Consider the following 19,510-nt stretch of genomic DNA (forward strand, 5'->3'; position numbering starts at 1 on the left):
CAGTTTCTTCTCTGTGAACAAAATAAATACACTGGCTTCGCTTTAATTGCACTGCTGAAGATGATCGAACCTGTAGAAGCTTCTTAAAGAAAGAGTTAGGCGTATTAGGTTCGTTTTCAAAAGCAATAGTTACTTCAGTGACAGAAAGGGGAGCTTCGAAGTCTGGGTGCTGTAAGAGTATCACCTGGAATTGGATTTTATTGTGCTAACTGGAAATTGGTAAAACCAGTATGAAGTGAACATTACCTCAGAATGAAAAATGGTGGAGCTGTTTTTTTTCTGACCAAATGAATCACTTTGAAATCTTATGTCCTGGAAAAATTAAATCATGAGTCACAGTTTCTTGGCTGAAGATTCATCTCTTTGGATTGAATGTCTCAGCAATGCAGTTTGTAGGTGTCTCAGCTTCTGTGCACTGCTTCCCTTCCATCTCTTCCTAGCGACCAGGCGTACTGACCCTGCAGGCTCTTGGGCCAGGTGGTGCTGATCTGCAGAGAAGAGCAGTGATGGAACTTGCACGTGCACCTCATCGGAATAGGAAAAAGGGGCAAGGGCTGAGGGACAGTGACTTTTCAGCCCTGCAGAGCTGTGGAGCATCGCTCCTGCTTCTCCTGCCTGGATGGCCAAGGCTGAGGCTGCCCCATGGCACCGGCATTACCGCTGCTCCTCTCATGTGGTTCCCATAGGCACTGTGCTGCCATTGCCTCTGACCCCCTGCAGTTACTTCGCTAATTTCTAATTAACTGTTTAACTCATGCTAATTAGTCATTAGTATCAGTTTAGCAGCATTAACTCCTGCCTGTCTTTCCCAATAAAACCCAAGGCTGCACTGGAGAAATCCTGAAGTGCACAGGGCAGTCAGCCTTCTGTGTCTACCTCCAACACCGTGTGCTAAATCCTCCCTCCTTCCTCGGCAGCTGCAAGCATCTTGTAGAGGTTTTATCCTTGTCTGTGATTAGAGCCCTTCCAGAGGCCTCTTCACTGTCTCTTGACCTGCTGGTTTCCCATGCCTCATTTCTCCCTGGGCCACAAACCTCTCTGCTTGGACCTTTGCTAGGCTGGGATCTGCCTCACCCCTTCAGCTTCCCTGTCCCACCTTTCTGTGGTCCAGCATCTCTTTAGTGGTGTCGATAATCTCTTGCTTCAGTCCTTATCTTCTGCCTCTTCCACCAGATGAGACCTACCTGTTTGAACATCAGTGCTTTTCTACCACCTTTTCATCCCAATGCCATTTCCTTCCTGGTAAAGTGTTTTCTGAGATTTCTTGGTTTCATAGCTAGAGGGCTTTTGAGGAATGGCCGAAGTGTGATATGATCATGGCTCCTCGTAAGCACGTGCCACTAGAAGTGCCCAAGAACCTATGAATTTCTGACTCAAAGCTGGAGTAAACCACGTTCCCTGGGGATTAACCTGCACTCTTACCTAGTGACAGGGCTTCACTGCACCTAGTGAACGGTGGGGAGAACCAGGAAAGATACAGTCTAAGTAAAAAAGGCAGTTGGACATGCTCTGTCTCCTGTCGCGGTCTGATCCCAGAGTGTGACTGATGGTTTTATTTAGATGTCAATGGTCAGTTCTTCTCCTTCCCTCACCAAGCCTTCGCTTTTTGTCCCTCTCACCAGTCTCGTAAATGTGGACTGTGGTTCACAGCTGAAACCTAACGCCTCTTCCACCCTGGGAACTTGGGGTGAGCCACCACGTTTCTTTCCCTGTGTTTGGTCTGCATGAAAAGTGGGCGGCTGGTGGCTGCTCTGTTAGGAACGTGAATCATCCCTTCGGGACTCCCTTCCCAGTGTGGCCCAGGCACGGGCTCTGTGGCTGTCGGACCACCCGTAGGGAGCTCTGCTGACGTGGAGCACCGCAGACTGCAGGATGGGAGGAACCGCGCCTGGCCCTACAGTTTCACTGTCTGTCTGCTCCACGTGTGCTGTTTTTCGTAATTTTACCCAGCTGCAGTTCAGTTTAACTTCAGTGCCTTCTTTGGCTGGCAGCGATGGTCATATCATTCCTTTCTTCTTTACTTGAGCACCCATTCCCTTTGGTGCTTAGCAGTTAGCAGTTAGCTTAGCAGTTAGCTTTGGTGCTTTGGAGGTTAGCACCTCCTCTCCCATGACATCCATAGCTTTGGGTGCTAGGTGTGACTCTGCATTCTTTTGATGAAGGAGTCAGTAGAACTACACAAATACATGTACAGCAGGAGAATGCCACCCTAGTGCCAGCGCTGAGGGTGGCTGATGCATCCAGTGTCTGGGGCTTTTGGTGGGTCCTAGAAGCCCCTACTGCCCATGAGCCCCAGCTTAGCTCTCTTGGCTCTCCCCTGCCCAGTCCGGAGCTTGCTCTCTGTTGATTCATCTCCTTAAATTTTAATAAACCTGAAAAGGATTATAAAATGTTCTTTTGAGAGAAAAGGTTTTGAAGCCCCAGTAAGTGGACTGAAAAACAGCAACAACCTGTTGTGTTGAAGTATGTGATGAACTTAAAAAAGACAGAATTTTAGAGCATTAGATCATCTTAAGTGTTTCATTTTGTCCCATTTGTGAAATTGTTGAGTATAAAGAGAACATAATGCAATTTTTCAAGTGCAGTTGACACAAGAAGATGAATTTATTAGCCCTGGCCCAGAAAGAATATTTTTTCATCTAAAAATAATAATATAAAGAGGTTTTATTCAATATATGAATACATCATCTCCAGGATGTTTCTAAGAAGTACTGAATCTATAATGACCACCTACTGCCTTTTTCACTGGCAGTGCATCCCACTGTTATTAGCATTAATAATAATAATGTAGACATGGAAAGCATAGGCAACATTTTAATTTTTCAGAATTGGTAAAATGAGTTCTTCCTTCCTTTGAGTATTCTTTGGATCAGTATTTTATAAAAAAAGACTGTATTTGACTTATGTGACTTGTCTCATTGAAGCCATTGGTAGAGCAGAATTCGGTTCAAAAGCACCAGATAACCCATAGTTTTGTAAAAACATGTATTTTTGGGGATTTACCCAAGGAATCTTCATGTCAGGAAGTACTTCGATTCTGTGGAGGAGAGCTACAGACATTCCCTGTTTAGGGGAAGGAAAAAAAAAAAAAAGAAGAAAAGTTAAGCTAGAATTATTAATGTAAAGTTAAGCAATGGTTCCATAACTGTGTCTGGACTCTGGCTGAGTGGCAGCAGATGAGAACTGCAACTTTATTCAACAAATGCTGGCTAAAGTTCCTTCACGTGCAGCTCCCCAGGGTGAGGGGATCAGACCTGCAAGGTGCTGAGTGCTTGGGCTCTGGTCCAAGGAAGCTTATTTTCAAGCTGTAAACCCAAAGGGGCTTGGATGCTTTAAGGCTAAGGCTGAGCTCAAACGCTCTGCTGCAGTCTGGCTCACAGTCGCAGTTCTTTGCTGGATTAAGACTTTTGAGAATAGCCGGCTTTGTGTTAAGTGAATCTGAAAACAGATCATTCGGTGGTGATAACAAGTGCACTCTTTGCTGGTGCTAAGTTTTAGCTGCCTGAGCTCCTCTTTATGGGGAGCTCATTGCTGCTAGTGGGAGTTGTGTACATGAATCAGAGGGAAGGACAAACCCTTGAGGTTTAAAAACTGAAGTGTTTCCAAGATCCAGGAATGACATACGTGAAGCACACTCAGCGAGAGGAACAGCAATCGAATAGTTTAGCAGAGAACTGCAATGCTGAAATCCCGCACTGTTTTATTGAAAATACATTTTATAATATGCTTTTTATTTTTCCATGTATTATTAAACTTCCTTAAAGATTAACGCAATCTGTTGTCAAATTTTTCTCATGTGGCCTGATTGCTTTGCAAAATACCGTATCCTACATATGGCCATCTGTCAAAACAGCAGTGACAAAATGAATTAATCTGAATTGCAGATGTGTTAATGAATCCCTTTGAAGGGCTTAAGCATTTAATTAAAAGTAAGGCAGAACACGATAGATAATTTTTAAAGCTTTTAAAATATTCTAAGTTATCGTTAATATTTGAATTTTATTTTCAGGCACATAATTTATTTGGTAGGATTGTCTCTCCCCAAATCTAATTAAAATAATACAAACAAGCCTTGACCCCAGTGTATAGCATCCACTCACCAGCAATTACACAGAATTAAAAATATTTGCACAATGATACCAAACATTAGATACTTCCTCCTTAAAACAGAACGGAAAACTAGTTGCAGGAAATTGCAGCTGCCTTCTGATCAGACTGGCTTTAAAGATGATAGTAAAAGCCCCGTGGCAGGGTTATGTCCTTTTATTATATTAATAGGAGACAAACAGTTACAGTGACACACTTGGGCACACAGATGTGTCCATGCCCTTTGAGAATGTTTGCTAGGAAGGGCCGTAGGACTTGCGGCACGTTGTGCGAGCAGCAGCGGCGGCTGAGCCGTTACGGAGCCGGGTCGTGGGCAGGCGCTGCTGGTGTTCGTCTGGCACCAGCCTGCTCTGCGGCTCAGGCAAAGCATCGCACCTTCCCCACACCTCAGTGGCAGAACTTGGTCATCTTGTTGAGAACGTGCTGAAGTCATCCTGTGAAAGCTTTCCGTCCCACCAGAAGGGTTGATTAAAAGGAAAAGACAGAAAAACTGGCGTTCTCCTGCAGTGGGATAGTTTAGAAAACAGGGCTGCCCTGCAAATGTGGAATCTCATAAAATTTGTGACTAAATCACAGGACTTTTCAACACTGAAACTCTCCATCAGCTTCAGTGAGACTGTTCACCGTTAGCTTCAGACTTGCCATTATATACTTTGCTGAATCTGGGCCTTAAAACTTTTGTGCTTTGCCAGGGTATGAGTCACTGCGAGTGCTGCTGCCTCAAATGAGCTAAAGCAAACTCATACTGATTTTTTTTTAATCCATCTTTTGTTGAAACTGATATCCCACTGGGCAGAATTTTTTGAATATAACGTGTTAGGTAATTGTTAAAGTTTGTATAGGAGAGTTTGATTAAAATGACCTCTAATTAAGTACCATGTTCTTTGTTCATCAGTATGTATTTAGAATTTCTCTTAACTTTAGAGAAGGATACTAACTGTGTCATGTTGGTGGAAAATTTTTGGTACAAAAGTACTTTTAAGGTGATGTCCAAGAGATTCTTCCTCTGAGGAGAGAAAAAGTGTTCTTCCAATATACCTGCATGCATGTGCATAAATATATGAATTCATATATGTGTCTATTATATGTCCACATGTCCACAGGCATGTGCAAATAGATGCAAAAGTTAGTATGTTGTAATCTGTAGTAGCTATAACCTTAGCAATTTATGCATGAAAGCCTAACATGATCCATACAGTCAAAATTAATTAAATGAACTAACAAGAAAGCAGATACATTAAGCTTTGCAAAATTGTAAAATTAATATTACAGCTATGTCACCTTCGCCTGCAACTGGACTGAGCAAGGGTGAGAGAGAGAGAGAAATCAATTCTACGAGTTTTGGAGAATGTAAGACTGTGCCGAGAATGTATCTGTGTCTTGTGATGTCTTGTTCTGGTGTCATTGCTGCTCTGTGGCGGGGGGCTCTTCATCACCAAGGGAGTCTGGCAGGGCCGTACGCCAAGGTTAGACATGAAGGTGCAAAGTACTTGCTTTACTGTGTACTGGCGAGCGGTGGATTTCGTAGGCGGCGGTGGGGGGTGTCATGTTCCCATCCCATTCATGGAGTTTGCTGCCCACGTGGCTCGTTGTCGGGGCCGTGGCACTCACCTCTCCTTCCATTCCTTCCTCACAGCCCCAGCAGAACTCTTCTTACCACTTTTGCGACATTCTCCAAATGTTCTGGTTTAATTCAGGACGGGCGGGCTGGCAAGTTTTACCCATTTGGGCTATGTACACATTTTTTCAGAAAGAGTCGGGCATCCTTGAGATCAGGTCAAGGTGCAGAGATGCAATGAATGACTCCTGATGGCTACTTTTCATTAGTTTTCAACAAAGTTTCAACACCACCACGAAATTCTCCCTTTTAAGTAAGGCAAGTGGCTCCTCTGAAATGCTGCCGAATAACGGGGAGCCTGAAATAATTCTCCAGTATGGAGAGCCTCAGGGGGTCCCGCCTCAGCTGTGTGGAAGCACAGAGGTGGATGGGGTTTTGTGGGCTGTGCTCACCGTACTGCGGAGTTGGCGCAAAAAGCAGTAGGAGGAGTTGTGTTCAGTTTGTACTCACGCTGTGTAAATGTGTGTTGTCTGTATGTTTGTTGTATCTGTGTTTCACCTCTCTGTAATCCTTCCAGCGGAAGGAGCGTTACATGAATGAACTTACTGCTTTGGGTATAGACTTTTTTTTGTTGCTTTGGTTTGACACCGCCATTACACCTCGGCTTGCCGTTACCTCCAGCAGCCGTTAATTGGCTAGCTGGTACCCGAACCAGGAACATAAGGCATCGCTCAGTGAGACTGGAGAGCTGACAAATGGGAAGGTGTTGAGAGATGCCGAGGAAACGGGCCCACGCTGAAGCTCTCTGCACAAGCCATTTTGCCTCTGACAGATCCAACGTGCGCTATTAATTGGTTGGGGCCAGCCTTTGCCAAAAAAAAAAAGCCTGCGAAGTGCTGGAGAGATGCTTCCGAATGTGTCTGCTCTTCACGCTGCCCCTCGCTGAAGGCAGTGACAAAACCCAATTAATTCATTGTCTAAGTTCTGCTGTTCTGCCGCACGCCTGTACGGGGGCAAGCTGCCTTCGGCCAGCTCGCCTGAACAGATGAACCACACAGGCTTCCAGTGTATTCATCATTGATCATTCTGTAATTATAGCTGGACAAAAATTAGCCTCTAGTTCAGTAAGGTAATGTGCACGGGTCTTAAGCTTAGTTTATAACTGCTGGTAATTAAAATGTGGAAATATTCTATATAAAATCAATGTGAATGAAAATGTCAAAGCAGACATCTGTGCCTTAGCACTCACCTGTTCTTTTAATTATTAGTATTCCCAGGTCTTACATTCATATTATGTTTTAAACCTGTCGAGTCATTGAAGAGAGCTAACCGAAAGTCTTAATGCTGAAAAGCAGCAGATGACTAGACCCAAGCCTTTGCACAACAGACACCGACAGTGCAAAATGCAGTTTAGGGCCCAGTCTGACACTCATTGATGTCGGTGGAAAACAACCAGTTTATCTGCTCATAGATAAAGAAAACTAGATGATGTTTTATTAAACATGTTGCATCCTGTATCTGAGTATGCATTTATTTACATTACACTCCTGAACGATATACTTGGGTTTCTTTACTAAAGACATAGGCAGCTGACTTGTAAAGGAGCAGCCTTTTTTCATCATCAATTAACAAATTTTGGGAGGGGATCATTACAAAATTAGTCAATGTTACAGATACTAACCAATAAATATTAAATGAACCTGAAGTTGTCTTCTGATATGATTTAATGTCAGCAAGTAATTTTGCATTTTAAAAAAAGGGATGAAAGCGAGCATGAATAAGTTAATATAAAACGTTACTGTTCAACCGCACTTCAAGGTTAGTACTTCACTGTATGTAATATTCATTGTGAAAACCTTGCTGGTGTTCCATAGTAATGAGTAGGTAAGGTTGGGCTTTTTTATGTTTCCAGCTGATTTTATCTGTTCAGTGGTTTTACAGAGCCCATACATAACCAAGACTCAGGAGAGCTGCATTGCTTTCACTGGAGCCCTCCTGTTTTACACCAGCTGGGGATCTGTGCTGTAGTTACTTAAAGCAGTGTCAGCAGACAGATAGCAAACTATGCTTGTGAAAGTTAATTAAACAGTAGAAGTCATAACAAGTGGCTCTTTTGTCTCCCATGAAAGAGGAGTCAGATGTATTGTTTCTGGCAGAGTAATTCTCTGTTGTAGACATTTATTTATTGATGATTTGGAAGAGGCTCTTGCAGTGGGTAATGATGCTAATATCAGTGGAAGGAAATATTATAGTGATAAACAAATGGCAAGTCACAATTAGACACCTGGAAAGTAGAAACCTGTATAATTTTTAGTAGTGATTTAAATAATAGCCCTTTATTATTCAAAACTATAAATTTTCTTAATTCTGTCTAAAAATTCAAGACCGTCTCATTTAAAGAGTAAAATTGTGCAGCAGACCCCTCTACATGTACATCAGAGTAGTCCTGAATTGGGTATAAAGGTGTGGGTTTTTTGATTTAAAGTTATAGTTTTCCTTCTTTCCCTTCAGTTCCAGATTACCAAGAGCAGGATATCTTTCTATGGAGAAAGGAAACCGGGTTTGGATTTAGGATTCTAGGTGGAAATGAGCCTGGAGAACCTGTGAGTATATCTAGAAGCAGTCATGTTTTAACTTGTGACATTTTCCAGAATCACAGCAGTGGCATGTACAGATGTGCGAAACTGCGCTGTAGCATCTCTGTTAAAATAACCAGTGGGATATGTATTTATATCCTGCAGCTCCTTCCCACCCTCCCTCCAAAAAACAAACCAAAACTCCATAATTGAAATGAGTTTGGCTTCCCCTGCTATTCCTGTTTTTGTGATAGCTTAAGTGAAAGCACATAGGTCTGAAATTGCGTGGACACTGGGGAAAGGGTGTCCTGGTCAGGTTTGCAAGTATTGTGGTTTTAGCATCAGGTTTTCGATTGCTCAATTCACTTGAATTCCTTAACTTGAATTCCTCCTTGAATTCACTTAACTTCTTTACCATAAATCCAGTGTCCGTGGAAGGTGCCAGGTTTTCACGTGCTGCACAGGTCAAAGCTGGATAGTGGCAGCATAAATTTCCACATATTTTCCTGCCAAAATTATTTTGCTCGTTTATGGAAAGAGAGCCCATGAGTTCCTCTCATGTTAAAGTAACTCCACACAACTCACTGAAGAGAAACCGAGACTGAGCTGGTGGGCAGGTGAGAGGACAGAGCCTGTAAACCCTAGAGGCAACTGGAAGGGTAACTCAGTTCTGGCTTCCCTGACAAGCCCCTCAGTGCTGTTAACCATCTTCCTCTCTGGTCACTGGCTGAGCACATCTCCCAAGGCTGTCTGTCATATTAGAGTGAATGGACCACCTAAAGAAACAAGATGTCAGTTTATTACAATTTCACGATGTGGCTATGTTCACATGGAGCTGCTTTCACAGGAGCAACTTTCCTGACCAGCAGTCATTTGTCAACAATCTCTTGTCCTTACTAAATTGGGTCTAACTACCAGTGTCCATTGCTTCCAGCTGGCTGTTGAGCTCATTCTCGTTTATCGCTATTTTTCTTCCTTCCCTCCCTTCCCCTCTTCCCCTTCCTTTCTTTTATTTCTGCTAATTCCTCAGATTTACATCGGTCACATTGTACCGCTGGGTGCTGCTGATGCTGATGGCCGCCTGAGATCGGGTGATGAACTGATCTGTGTGGATGGGACACCTGTTGTCGGGAAATCGCACCAGCTTGTCGTCCAGCTTATGCAACAGGCAGCCAAGCAAGGTCACGTCAATCTGACCGTCAGGCGCAAAGTGGTTTACACAGGTAGGCTGCAGTGTCGCTCGGCAGGGGTAGATTTTCTTGCCAGACTCCATCTGTTCAGCAAATGGTTTAAAGAAAAAATGTTCCTCCATGTGATACTGGGAAAACTCAGGGGATGTGGTGTTATTCTTCTTTTGCCTAGTTTTAGCCTTTTTTCTTGATCAAATACTTTTCAAGTATTTGTTTCCAGTCAAGACTCTTGCAAATCTCAGTTGGCTTCCCCAGTTTTCATGAAGTTTTCTGATAAAATGGAGAAATGTTCAGTTGCAACATATCATTTTTAGTTTGAATCATGCGGCAACAGACACTGTGCTTGACCGCCTGTGTTTCCCAAAATAACTGTGATGCCTGATAGCCACCCTTAAATTGGGAGGGAGGGAAAAGATGCTGAAGGGTCCACAGGAGTGGAGGCAAGAGCAGAGGCTCAGGAGAAGCTTCAACTGAGGTTGCAACATGTAGTCAGCTAATGGCAGGATACAGGACTGTAAGCATCACTGGTTCTGGTAGTGCAAGGTGTGCATGTTTGTTGTAATAGGTTTGTGTGCTGAGTTATGCTGGGCATTGTGCACATGCTGACAAGCATATGGTCTAAATGGACAAAAAAGAAGCTGGCAGAAAGAAAAAGACGCAGAGAGAAGTGACACTGCATGGTGGCACCTAGATCAGTGACAGAAAAATGTCCTGATAGCAAAGAAAATGAAGACACGAGCATGAGCTTTCTAAATGACATGTGACCTTATGCTTGGTATTGGAGTGTAACATTAGGGTGCTGCTCCCTCTTCTTTTGAGTCCCTTTAGGGAGCTCAAGTGTATGGTTTGGTAGAGCTCCCTTACTCAAAAGAAAGGCTATTACATAGCTTTTCAAGTTTAGGCATCAGCAGAAAGGTAGGCAGTGATGTACTTTCATCTTAAAGAGCATCAAAATAACATTCAGGTTGAAAATGAGGCCCATGGAAGACAAGGCTAGAACAACAGTTCCTCTGAAATAGCTCTGTATTCTTATCCAGGGCTGAGCTCCTTCTGCACAATGTTAAATAAATGTTCACTTCTCATTTCTTTCCTTCTTCCCATTGTAGATTAAATGTCAGGTTACGTCTCTCCTCTAATAGCCTCCCTCTCATCCCTGACAAAGGGTTGCCAATGTGAGAGGAGCTTTAGGAGATGAGATTTGGGAGGAAAGGGAAGGGCAGCTGAATTTTGGTATTGTTTTTGTGCGTAGATTTTCTATCTAGTTTTACAGCCTTCAGGCTGGAAATTACCATAAAAGATTTAGTTGTGTGAGAAATGTCTTGGTATTTCATTCAGGGACTTGTTATGCCAGACCGAGCTATTTCTAAATCATTTCAAATGTGGACGCTTACTCTGGGATAAATTATTCAGGATCCTTTCTTTCACCTTGTATTTTCAGGCTTTTAAATTCCAGCTTAACTTTGTAGAGAAGCCTCTTCCTGAATTTTGGTCCTTTATTCCTCCTGCTGTCTATATGCCAGCAGAAAAAGATTGTTTGCCTAAATGGATACTCCATGTCTTGAGATTCATATAGGGGAAAGTTTGTAGTCCTGTATTCTTAGTATGTAGAATACTATATATTTACTACATACTTTGAGTATGTAAGTGCAGAAAGGTACTTCTATCCAAGAATATTTAAAAATTCTCTCTTTTTTTGATCATGGGTTTACAGGTTTAGGTTTTGTTTGGCATCCGTTTTCTTCTTGTTGCTTTTAAGATCTTCAACTTAATTTTAGTTCACCAAATTGGAGAAGTGACCTGATTAGTGGAGGCAGCCATTCAGTAGAGACAAGTGCAATATGCTGCTTTCAGCTGCACAAATGGACTGTGGAGAACTGGCTGAGTAACAAGAAGTGGAAGCTCTTGTGGGCCCCAAGCTTTAACCCGAGGTTGGCTCAGGTGAAGAAAACACTGTGTTGGGATGTAGGCAGGGGGGAACCCTCCTGATTTCCCAGCAGATGATGGCTTAGCTGCAATGTGGTCCAGCATTTCAAGAAAGACATGTTTGAGTTGGAGAGAGCCCAACTGGAGGGAGTCCAGAGGACTAGCGAGAATAAGGAGAGCTCTAGAAAACATGGTCTGCAAGGAAATATTGAACAAATTGGGATTCTTCAGCCTAAAACAGAGAAGGGGGAGGAGGTGTTAAACTCCCCAAGACTATAAGAGGCTACAGCAAAGTGGAAGGGAATAATATGTTCTCCATATGCCTGCTAGATAGAACTTGAAATAATAGCCTTATGTTGCAGCAGGGAAGATTTATGTTTGATACTGCAACCAATAGATTGCCTGGGAAGATATTTAACAGCTGATTAGACAAACATCTGTCAGGACTGACAGCAAGTATAGCCGGCTCTGACTCGAGCAGAGTGTGGACTAAGTGATTTTTTTTTGAGATCTCTTCAAGCCCTGTGGTAGCTGATTAGATTTTAGACTAATACCACTTGCAAATTCAGCTGCTGTTAAACACTTGTTTAATATTAATGTTAATAATGTCTATTGGTTTCCCCCCAGCTCTGCCAGACTGTACAGATGATAGTTGCTGGTTCTTCCATCCAAAAAAGTTTGGTTCTCAAGTTGTTTCACTTTAGTGGGGGTGGTTGTTATTGCTTAAGATCACATTATTCAAAGGCAACGAGTGCTACCCTGCTGATAGCGTTGAGTTAAAAAATACACAGGTGTTGAGTGGTGGGTATTTGATATTACTCTCTCTCCTTGCAGCTTGTGCACATATACGTGTTTGCACATGTATAACTGGAGTGGGAATGTGATATCTAAAGGAGGCACCTGTGAACTAATATAATCCAGGTTTAAAATGCCACAGAGCATCCAAGCACACCGCACTGGTTTAACCATACTGCTGCTGTAGTTCTGCGGCGCAAGGCTTTGGCTGCATGACCATACAGTGGAGAGGATGAGCATGTGTGGTCGGTGCCATCCCTGAGCAGAGCTGTTGGTGGTGACATCCTTGGTCATTATGGTCATGATTTATAGATTAAAGCAGGTGTTTTGCTTTTTCCTCGTTTTCATTTTTTTCTCAGTGGAAGGGACTTTTTGAGTACCAGACAGTGCAGCCTGCTCAGACAGTATGTTTGGGTTTTTTCCTCCCCAGTTCCTAAGGCAGAGAATGAAGTCCCATCCCCAGCCTCTTCCCACCACAGCAGCAACCAGCCGGCCTCGCTGACGGAGGAGAAGCGAACGCCACAGGGCAGCCAGAACTCCCTCAACACTGTCAGCTCGGGCAGCGGCAGCACCAGTGGCATCGGCAGCGGTGGTGGCGGGGGCAGCGGTGTCGTCAGCGCCGTGGTCCAGCCCTATGACGTGGAAATTCGTCGCGGTGAAAACGAGGGGTTTGGCTTTGTCATCGTCTCGTCAGTGAGCAGGCCGGAGGCAGGGACGACATTCGGTAAGTCTTGGGGTTTCTTCAGCGTGCCCCGAATGAGATGCAGGTTTCGGCACTGCAGCACAAGGAGGCGAGCGGGGATCTGTTTAATTAAAAGTCGTGAGCATGCCCTAATTTATGTAATTAATATTTAATCAGAGGCCAAGACTTGGTAGGTGTTTGCCTCCTGCCTGGGTTTTGTTCAGCACTGGGTCGAGAAAAACAAAATGAGAAATCCCAACCTGAAGAGCAAAAATGCTGCCGGTGGCGATTCCTGATGCTCCCTGAAGCTGCGGCTCTCCCTGCTAGCAGGGTGCCTTTCTGGGGTTTGCTCTCAGAAGAGCAGCCGGGGATCCCCCCAGTGATGCTGTCTGCCAGTGCAGAAATCGAGCAGGTGGAATGAAATATGTCTCCTGGTGGTGGGACTGAGGCAGTTGATTTAAAAGCAGTAATGCTTAAACTGATGAACTTCTCCTTAGTAATCAGGGTTATTTGGATCCTCGTTAGGGAGTGAGCTTGCTGATAGTTGGAAATTTTTAATTAATGTTGCTTGTGGGTGAGACATAAAATGCAGAATACTGTTAAAATAACAGGTTGGGGTTTTTTTACCCATTCCTCCTCTTCCCAAATCCATTTCTTCAGGGTAGGGGGAAATGAAGTTCATGTGATGTCACGCTTAATATCCTGCCCTAATAGAAGTGGTCCTGGTTTCTTTCTGAAGACAGGCCTTTCTGCTAGGCAGAACACCCCTTCCCAGGTGCTGCTGCAAAAGAGGGGCACATAAGCTGGTTTTGCAAGTATGCACGGAACAGCCCGCTGTAGAGCAGAAATGTCATTGCAAGGGAGAAAACAGTCAAAAATGGTATTTTCTTCCCTTTCCAAATCCTCCAAAAAGGCCAGAGGCAACACCCATGTATAATTTTCAGGGGAAAAGAAGATATTCCCTCTCTGTTAGTCTGTGGCATGTGATAGGGTTGGAGGGGGAAAGAAAGACAAAACACATGTCTTGTCCATCTTCACAGTACCTCTCAGAGAAGGGTTGTGGTTTGCAGACATAATGCAATGCAGGTGCATATGGCAAGAAGTGGCCCTTCCCCCTTTTTTCTAGGCTTTTTTATGAAATTTCCTGCCACTGCCCATCAGCCATGCCCTTACTAATACATCAAGGGAGCATCACCTCCTTTGCTGGTGTTGATGTAGAACGGGCCGTTTCTAGCTGTTCTGGGCAGTCACGGCAGCAGAGATTCCAAGGGGGAAATATCTAGTACAGACCCAGCACAAGGAGGTCTGGCAGTGCTCAGGTGGGGCTGTCTCACACGGTCCCTGGTGCCCTTCCAGAGCAGCTCTTGTGGTGCCAGAACGCGGTGGTGTAATGCAATGTAGATTAAACTGAACTCAGTCTAAGCCAGGGAGTGAGCTTTTATCTTCTGAAAGTATTCGCAGACGTGTGTAAATAACTGTATGAAGACTATGCTTTAACTCTTTTCTGCAGAGAAACCTTGACCTGAGGTGGTAAAGAGTTGTGTTTGCTTTAGCCCAAGACACTCGCTAACTGGAAGTTTTCTGTGCAGGGGCTCCTCATGGAGATCTGTTGATCTGTGACTGTTTTTCCTTTAATTTTTTTCAAGTGTATTCAGCTTTTTCCTAATACTCTGCATGAGATGTGTTCCCTCTGCTGCGTGGTGCTTGCTTTGGACCTGCTTTGTAGTTCTTTTCTTTCATGGGTAGTATTCAGAGATGGGCCAAACTGGTTCTAAAACCCACCGTGGTCACTTTGGTGTGGGCTCTGTCAGCTGTGTTCAGTGGATTGGACAGAGTTAGGAGCTCTTACCCTCAAAGCAGCCTTTCAGCTGGGGCTTTGTATTACCAGAAAGAGAAACTTTCTAACATCACAGTAAAAGAAGAAGGGAAAAAAAAATCCCTCCACCATTTGCAACTAATACTAACACTTTCTGCCAGTTTTCCTTGCATCTTTCCAACCTTGTTCTCTCACCTCACATTCCTTTTCTTAGCCTCTTCTTCTTTATGGTGTTTCTAGTGTTGTCGTGTGTGCAGTAATGTATATCTCTAAAACTACTAATCAAATAAAGAGTACAGCACAGATGGGAAAGTGCATCTTGAGGGTGAATGTATTGTGGATGCAAAGTACGAGATGACCTCTCTTCATACCTCATGGTTCTAATCACATGCTGTGTGCCTGAGCTGTGTGAAGAAGCTGTACAAAACCCTGGTGGATTTATCTGAGTGAAGCTGTGTATCCCATGTGTCCCAATTCCACATTTTATGAGCAACCCTGTGTTTTTGGGACAAAAAATTGCATGAAACGGGAGGAGAATTTTGTCTCCAAAACACATTCATCCTAAAGCGCTCTTGCTCTGTGTGTCAAGACATCTTGATGGTTTTGTGTGTGGTTTTAGAGGTATTTAAATGAGGAGGTCCTTATTCCTTCCCTGCTCCTGTCCTAATGCCATCTAAGATCATAAAAGGGGAAGGGTTAACAGAGGCTGAGGTGGATGCCTGCACCAAACAGGTTACCTTTGTCAGTCTTGGCCCATCTGTAGTGGTCCTGTACCTTCCCTGGTAGTACCTTTGTTCATGATGGAAGAAAACCGGTTCATGTTGCTTCCCCATGCAGCGCTGATAGAGTGGGTCTTTGCAGTAGAAAGGGAGTTGCACTCCCTCCTAGGCCTAGAACACTTTTATCTTTCTATATCGAGAAAGAACAAAACATTGGCAGAAGCTTGAACAGCAGTTGACTTAGGGAAGAACTAGAGAGGTTGACATTGATGTAATCTTGGAGGAGGAAGGTTGTGTTTTTTACAAACAGTTTCAATTTTTTTTTGTTAAAAAATAAGATCAGGATTTGGGTTATGATGGGGCTGCTAAGTGCAGTTGTAGTCTACAAATCTCACCATTTATTAAGAAAAGTCAAGCTGGGGGGAGTTTTGAGCAATTAACAAACCACCTTTTTGTAAAAGAAGTAAAGCATTGTGCACTTGTACTAGTTGATTGCCAATGTTTTGAACACTGGCAGCAAAGCTATCCTATAATAACTTTTGCTTGATGCATTAATTAATTAACCCTTAACCTTCTCTTTCCCTTTTCAACCCTTTTTCTCCTTTTCCCCTTCACCGTATTCCCACGTATGTAAAAAATTAAAAAACAAACCAAAACCAAAACCAAACAAAAACAACCCCCAAACCAATACAAAAGCGGGAAATGCATGTGTGGCCATGCCTCACAAAATAGGTCGGATAATTGAAGGGAGTCCCGCAGACCGCTGTGGCAAGCTGAAAGTAGGCGATCGGATCTTGGCCGTGAATGGGTGCTCCATCACCAACAAGTCGCATTCAGACATCGTCAACCTCATTAAGGAAGCAGGAAACACCGTTACCCTGCGCATCATTCCAGGAGATGGTAAAGTATATGTTTCCTGCTGTCTTACCTGACCCTCTCGTTGGTTTTGTTCCTGGGCTTTTTGCATCAGTCAGAGCTGCAAAGTCACGGAGGACTCAATTTCCACTCCTACTTTGGAATTAGCGGTGAGGGAGGCTGTGAGTCCTCCATAGGTTTATTTTTTGTTTCTTTCTATAGAAATGGACGTTCTGTTTTTAAACAGGGAGGTGCTGAGTCTACATTAAAAAAATACTATTCCATTCTATCACATTCCTCCATGTATCTCCTTAAAATGATCTTCTGTAAATTTGATACATAACTCGGTACACTTTGTTTTGATTCTTAGGTTCATAATGCAGCTTTAGAATATTTGGGAATCACTGTTAATACGTGCGATTCCTGAAGCTTTGTATAGACACAAGCAGGCTATAGAGTAAAGAGATCACAGAAAGGGATAAACACTTTGTCATGTTTTAAGCCGTTCAAAAGAAGATTTATTTTATTTGGTTTTGTCTGGGTGAGTTGCTTTGGGAGTGAGCTCAGTACATTTTAAAATTACTTTGTTAAATGGTGACAGCTCTGGAGCTGCTGTGTTCTTGCAGGTTCTTGTTGTAAGAATTACCCAAGGCAGGATCTTGTGGTTTCAGGTCAGAGGGAGCGTGCGGGATCCCCAGCAGTATGCTGCCACTTGGTACTGGTTTCAGGTTACTGACCTATTTAATAAAAACAGGGATCTGTGTTATACGTCAGTGTCATTAAATTGATCCCTAGCTGTGATGCCAAATAGGAACAAAGCAGAAACGTATGAAAAGTACCTGCAGCAGAACTAGAGTTGCTGTGGTTCTAAATTCTAAGTATTTTGTTTGTTCATTGTCCTGCTCTGCCATGGATGGGTTCATAGTGAGAACTCATTAGGCAGAAATCTTTTTACATTGCTCTCTTTTCAAGCTGAATCTGCAGGTATAAGATATGATGGCTCAGATACAGTATTAATGAGCATTTTTAAAAGTTGGACAAGACATTATTAGCGTTCAGTTAAATGCGGAGAAAGAGTGATTAAATTTGAAAGGAAGGTTGAGGAAGTATGGCTGGATTGAACCTGGTAGCTGTAGAGCAGAATGGAGAAGTTACACGGTGTGGTTTCCAGTGAGACGCATGCATTAGTTGCTAACTCTCACACTTTCTGATCTGAAACATGGATTTGGTTATCCCACGGAGCATGTTTATGCTGTGTTTAGTTATAGGATAAAAACAGGCCAGGATGAGAAATGATCTGGTTATAAACTATTTCTGTTTAGGATGATATGCTTTGCATAAAGGGTTTATTTTCCTGCTGATTAATAGCTACCAGGTCAAATGGTATATGATCCTTTGCTGCTTCCAGCAAATTGAGTGTTGATGAATAATAAGATGTCTGTGAATCAGGCTAACATTTGAGCAGGCCAGTGCATGCCAGTTTTGGGAGGTAAACTGGGAGAAGTATTGTTCGTTACATGTATTTTGATACTGGTCAAAATCCAGGGAGGTGAATCTTTAAAATAAATAAATAAATAAAGTTTTGGAGAGGCAAAAGTACCTAAGAAATAAACAACTTTTGAATGGTTTAAATTTTTTTTAGAAAGAGTATAGCCTCCTCATGTGAATGCTCAGCCAGGCTTGCTCATGCAAATAGGTGTACAAAATGCCATGTTAAATTGCTTAGATTAGAAGGGAAATCTGTACCTGTGACTGACATCACGTATTCCTGGAGAAGGTGCAAGTCTGTAACTTACAGAATGAGTGAACTCTTCTCTCTCATAGCAGTGCGGGTTTTGAGTCTTTTTATTTACTCTCCCTTTGGAATTCCAAGTCAGATTGCCAACTTTGCACAGTATTACCTGCATTTAATTTTCAAAAACCAGTTAGACCAGACATTCTCAAAATGGTGAAAGGTTTGCTCTAAACCCCATGAGATTTAAGAAATTGGTCTCAATGTCATTTTTGTTGTCTTTAAGGGCTCTTGTTGATTTGTTGTTTTCTTTTTGTTGACTTTTGGGTGCCTTTTTGGTAAATGCAAATGCTCTAACAGTGTACTTAAAGGTGGTGGCAGGGGAAAGAATAAAGCAGAAGCCATGCTCCTCAGATAAACATCAAACTAAGGCTCATCACAAAACTCACGATAAACTCACACTGCTAATCTCTTCTAACATTATTAAAAACACCAAGGGTTTTTGCTTTGTAATAAGTCTTGCACGAACTCATTGCCATAGACCGCTGCAGGATTGTATTTGCAATGAAATGACAATGGTTTCGCATGCTACCAACTGTTGCAAGGATACAGAGAGCTGAAAACAACAAGCTTCAATTAGGCATTTAATTGGTGTCTGAGTGTTCTAGGGCAGAACAGGGCAAGGAATCAATGAAATATGTAGGATGTAGAACATACATTTGTAATTCTACTAGAGATAATTTTTTTGCTATATTTGTGTTCTGTTCCAGTTTTGCATGGTGGCTGGCACGCGTCCTGAACTAGTGTCTAAAAAACTAGCAAAATTATGCACAACTCCTGACTCATGGGATGGGGTGGGCTAAAGATAGATGCAGTACAGTGGCATGAAGATACATCTGTACCAAAGATGTGTTGTTGCACTACTTGGTATTCTTAGTGTGACCTGCTAAAGGGTAGAAATCTTGCATTCTCTTTGAAGCCCATCTTCATCTGATCTCCAAATATTTGTGCAGAATTTCAGAGGCTTTTGTTCTGGATGAATACAGGACGCTTAACCACGTTTTAGGACCTTTGTAGATTGGAGACAGATTTTAGCGTCAAGGCATCTTTATAAAATACAGAGAATTATTTCCACACATAGGGACACCTCCTTCTCACACAAGCCAGCTGTCAGTGGCACATCCTCGCAAGGGTTTGTGTTGGTCATGCCTACCTCGAGAGGCGCAGGCAGACCCAGGAGCCTCTCTTGCTCTCTGAGCCACCGGGCACAAGCCAGCTCTGGTCTGGAAGATGTTACAGCTCCATATGCTGGAGGTTTGGGCATGTTAACTTGGGCATAGTGCTGCAGGCAAAGGAGCTGTGCTCTCGTTGCACCCGTCTGTTTAAATGGTTCTTCTTTTTCTCTTTCCCGAGTTTCCCTTGACACGCACTAGCTACAGAAAGGAAAAATCTTCACCTCATCTAGATTTCTCCACTTTTAAAATAAATTCATGAAATAGACTAAGTTCACAGGACCAAGTAAGCCCCTGAGCACCACCTTACCTTAATTCATGCAAA

The 19,510-nt window shown here is 43.0% G+C and overlaps 1 protein-coding gene across 26 annotated transcripts in view; it reads left to right on the forward strand.

The window, feature by feature from the left end:
- MAGI1 (membrane associated guanylate kinase, WW and PDZ domain containing 1) overlaps nt 1-19,510 on the forward strand; it is a 355,883-nt gene that overhangs the window by 325,276 nt on the left and 11,097 nt on the right. For 16 of the 26 annotated variants that reach the window (XM_027793294.2, XM_027793300.2, XM_027793322.2 and 13 more), the window contains 5 exons: nt 5,380-5,457; nt 8,177-8,268; nt 9,272-9,464; nt 12,580-12,873; nt 16,063-16,266. In XM_027793294.2, coding sequence (XP_027649095.1) covers nt 5,380-5,457; nt 8,177-8,268; nt 9,272-9,464; nt 12,580-12,873; nt 16,063-16,266 — 861 coding nt within the window. The remainder of the gene's footprint in view (nt 1-5,379; nt 5,458-8,176; nt 8,269-9,271; nt 9,465-12,579; nt 12,874-16,062; nt 16,267-19,510) is intronic. The other 10 variants (XM_027793255.2, XM_027793259.2, XM_027793318.2 and 7 more) reach the window with 5 other exon arrangements.

Source organism: Falco peregrinus, chromosome 5, assembly GCF_023634155.1.
Source record: "Falco peregrinus isolate bFalPer1 chromosome 5, bFalPer1.pri, whole genome shotgun sequence".
NCBI lineage: Eukaryota > Metazoa > Chordata > Aves > Falconiformes > Falconidae > Falco > Falco peregrinus.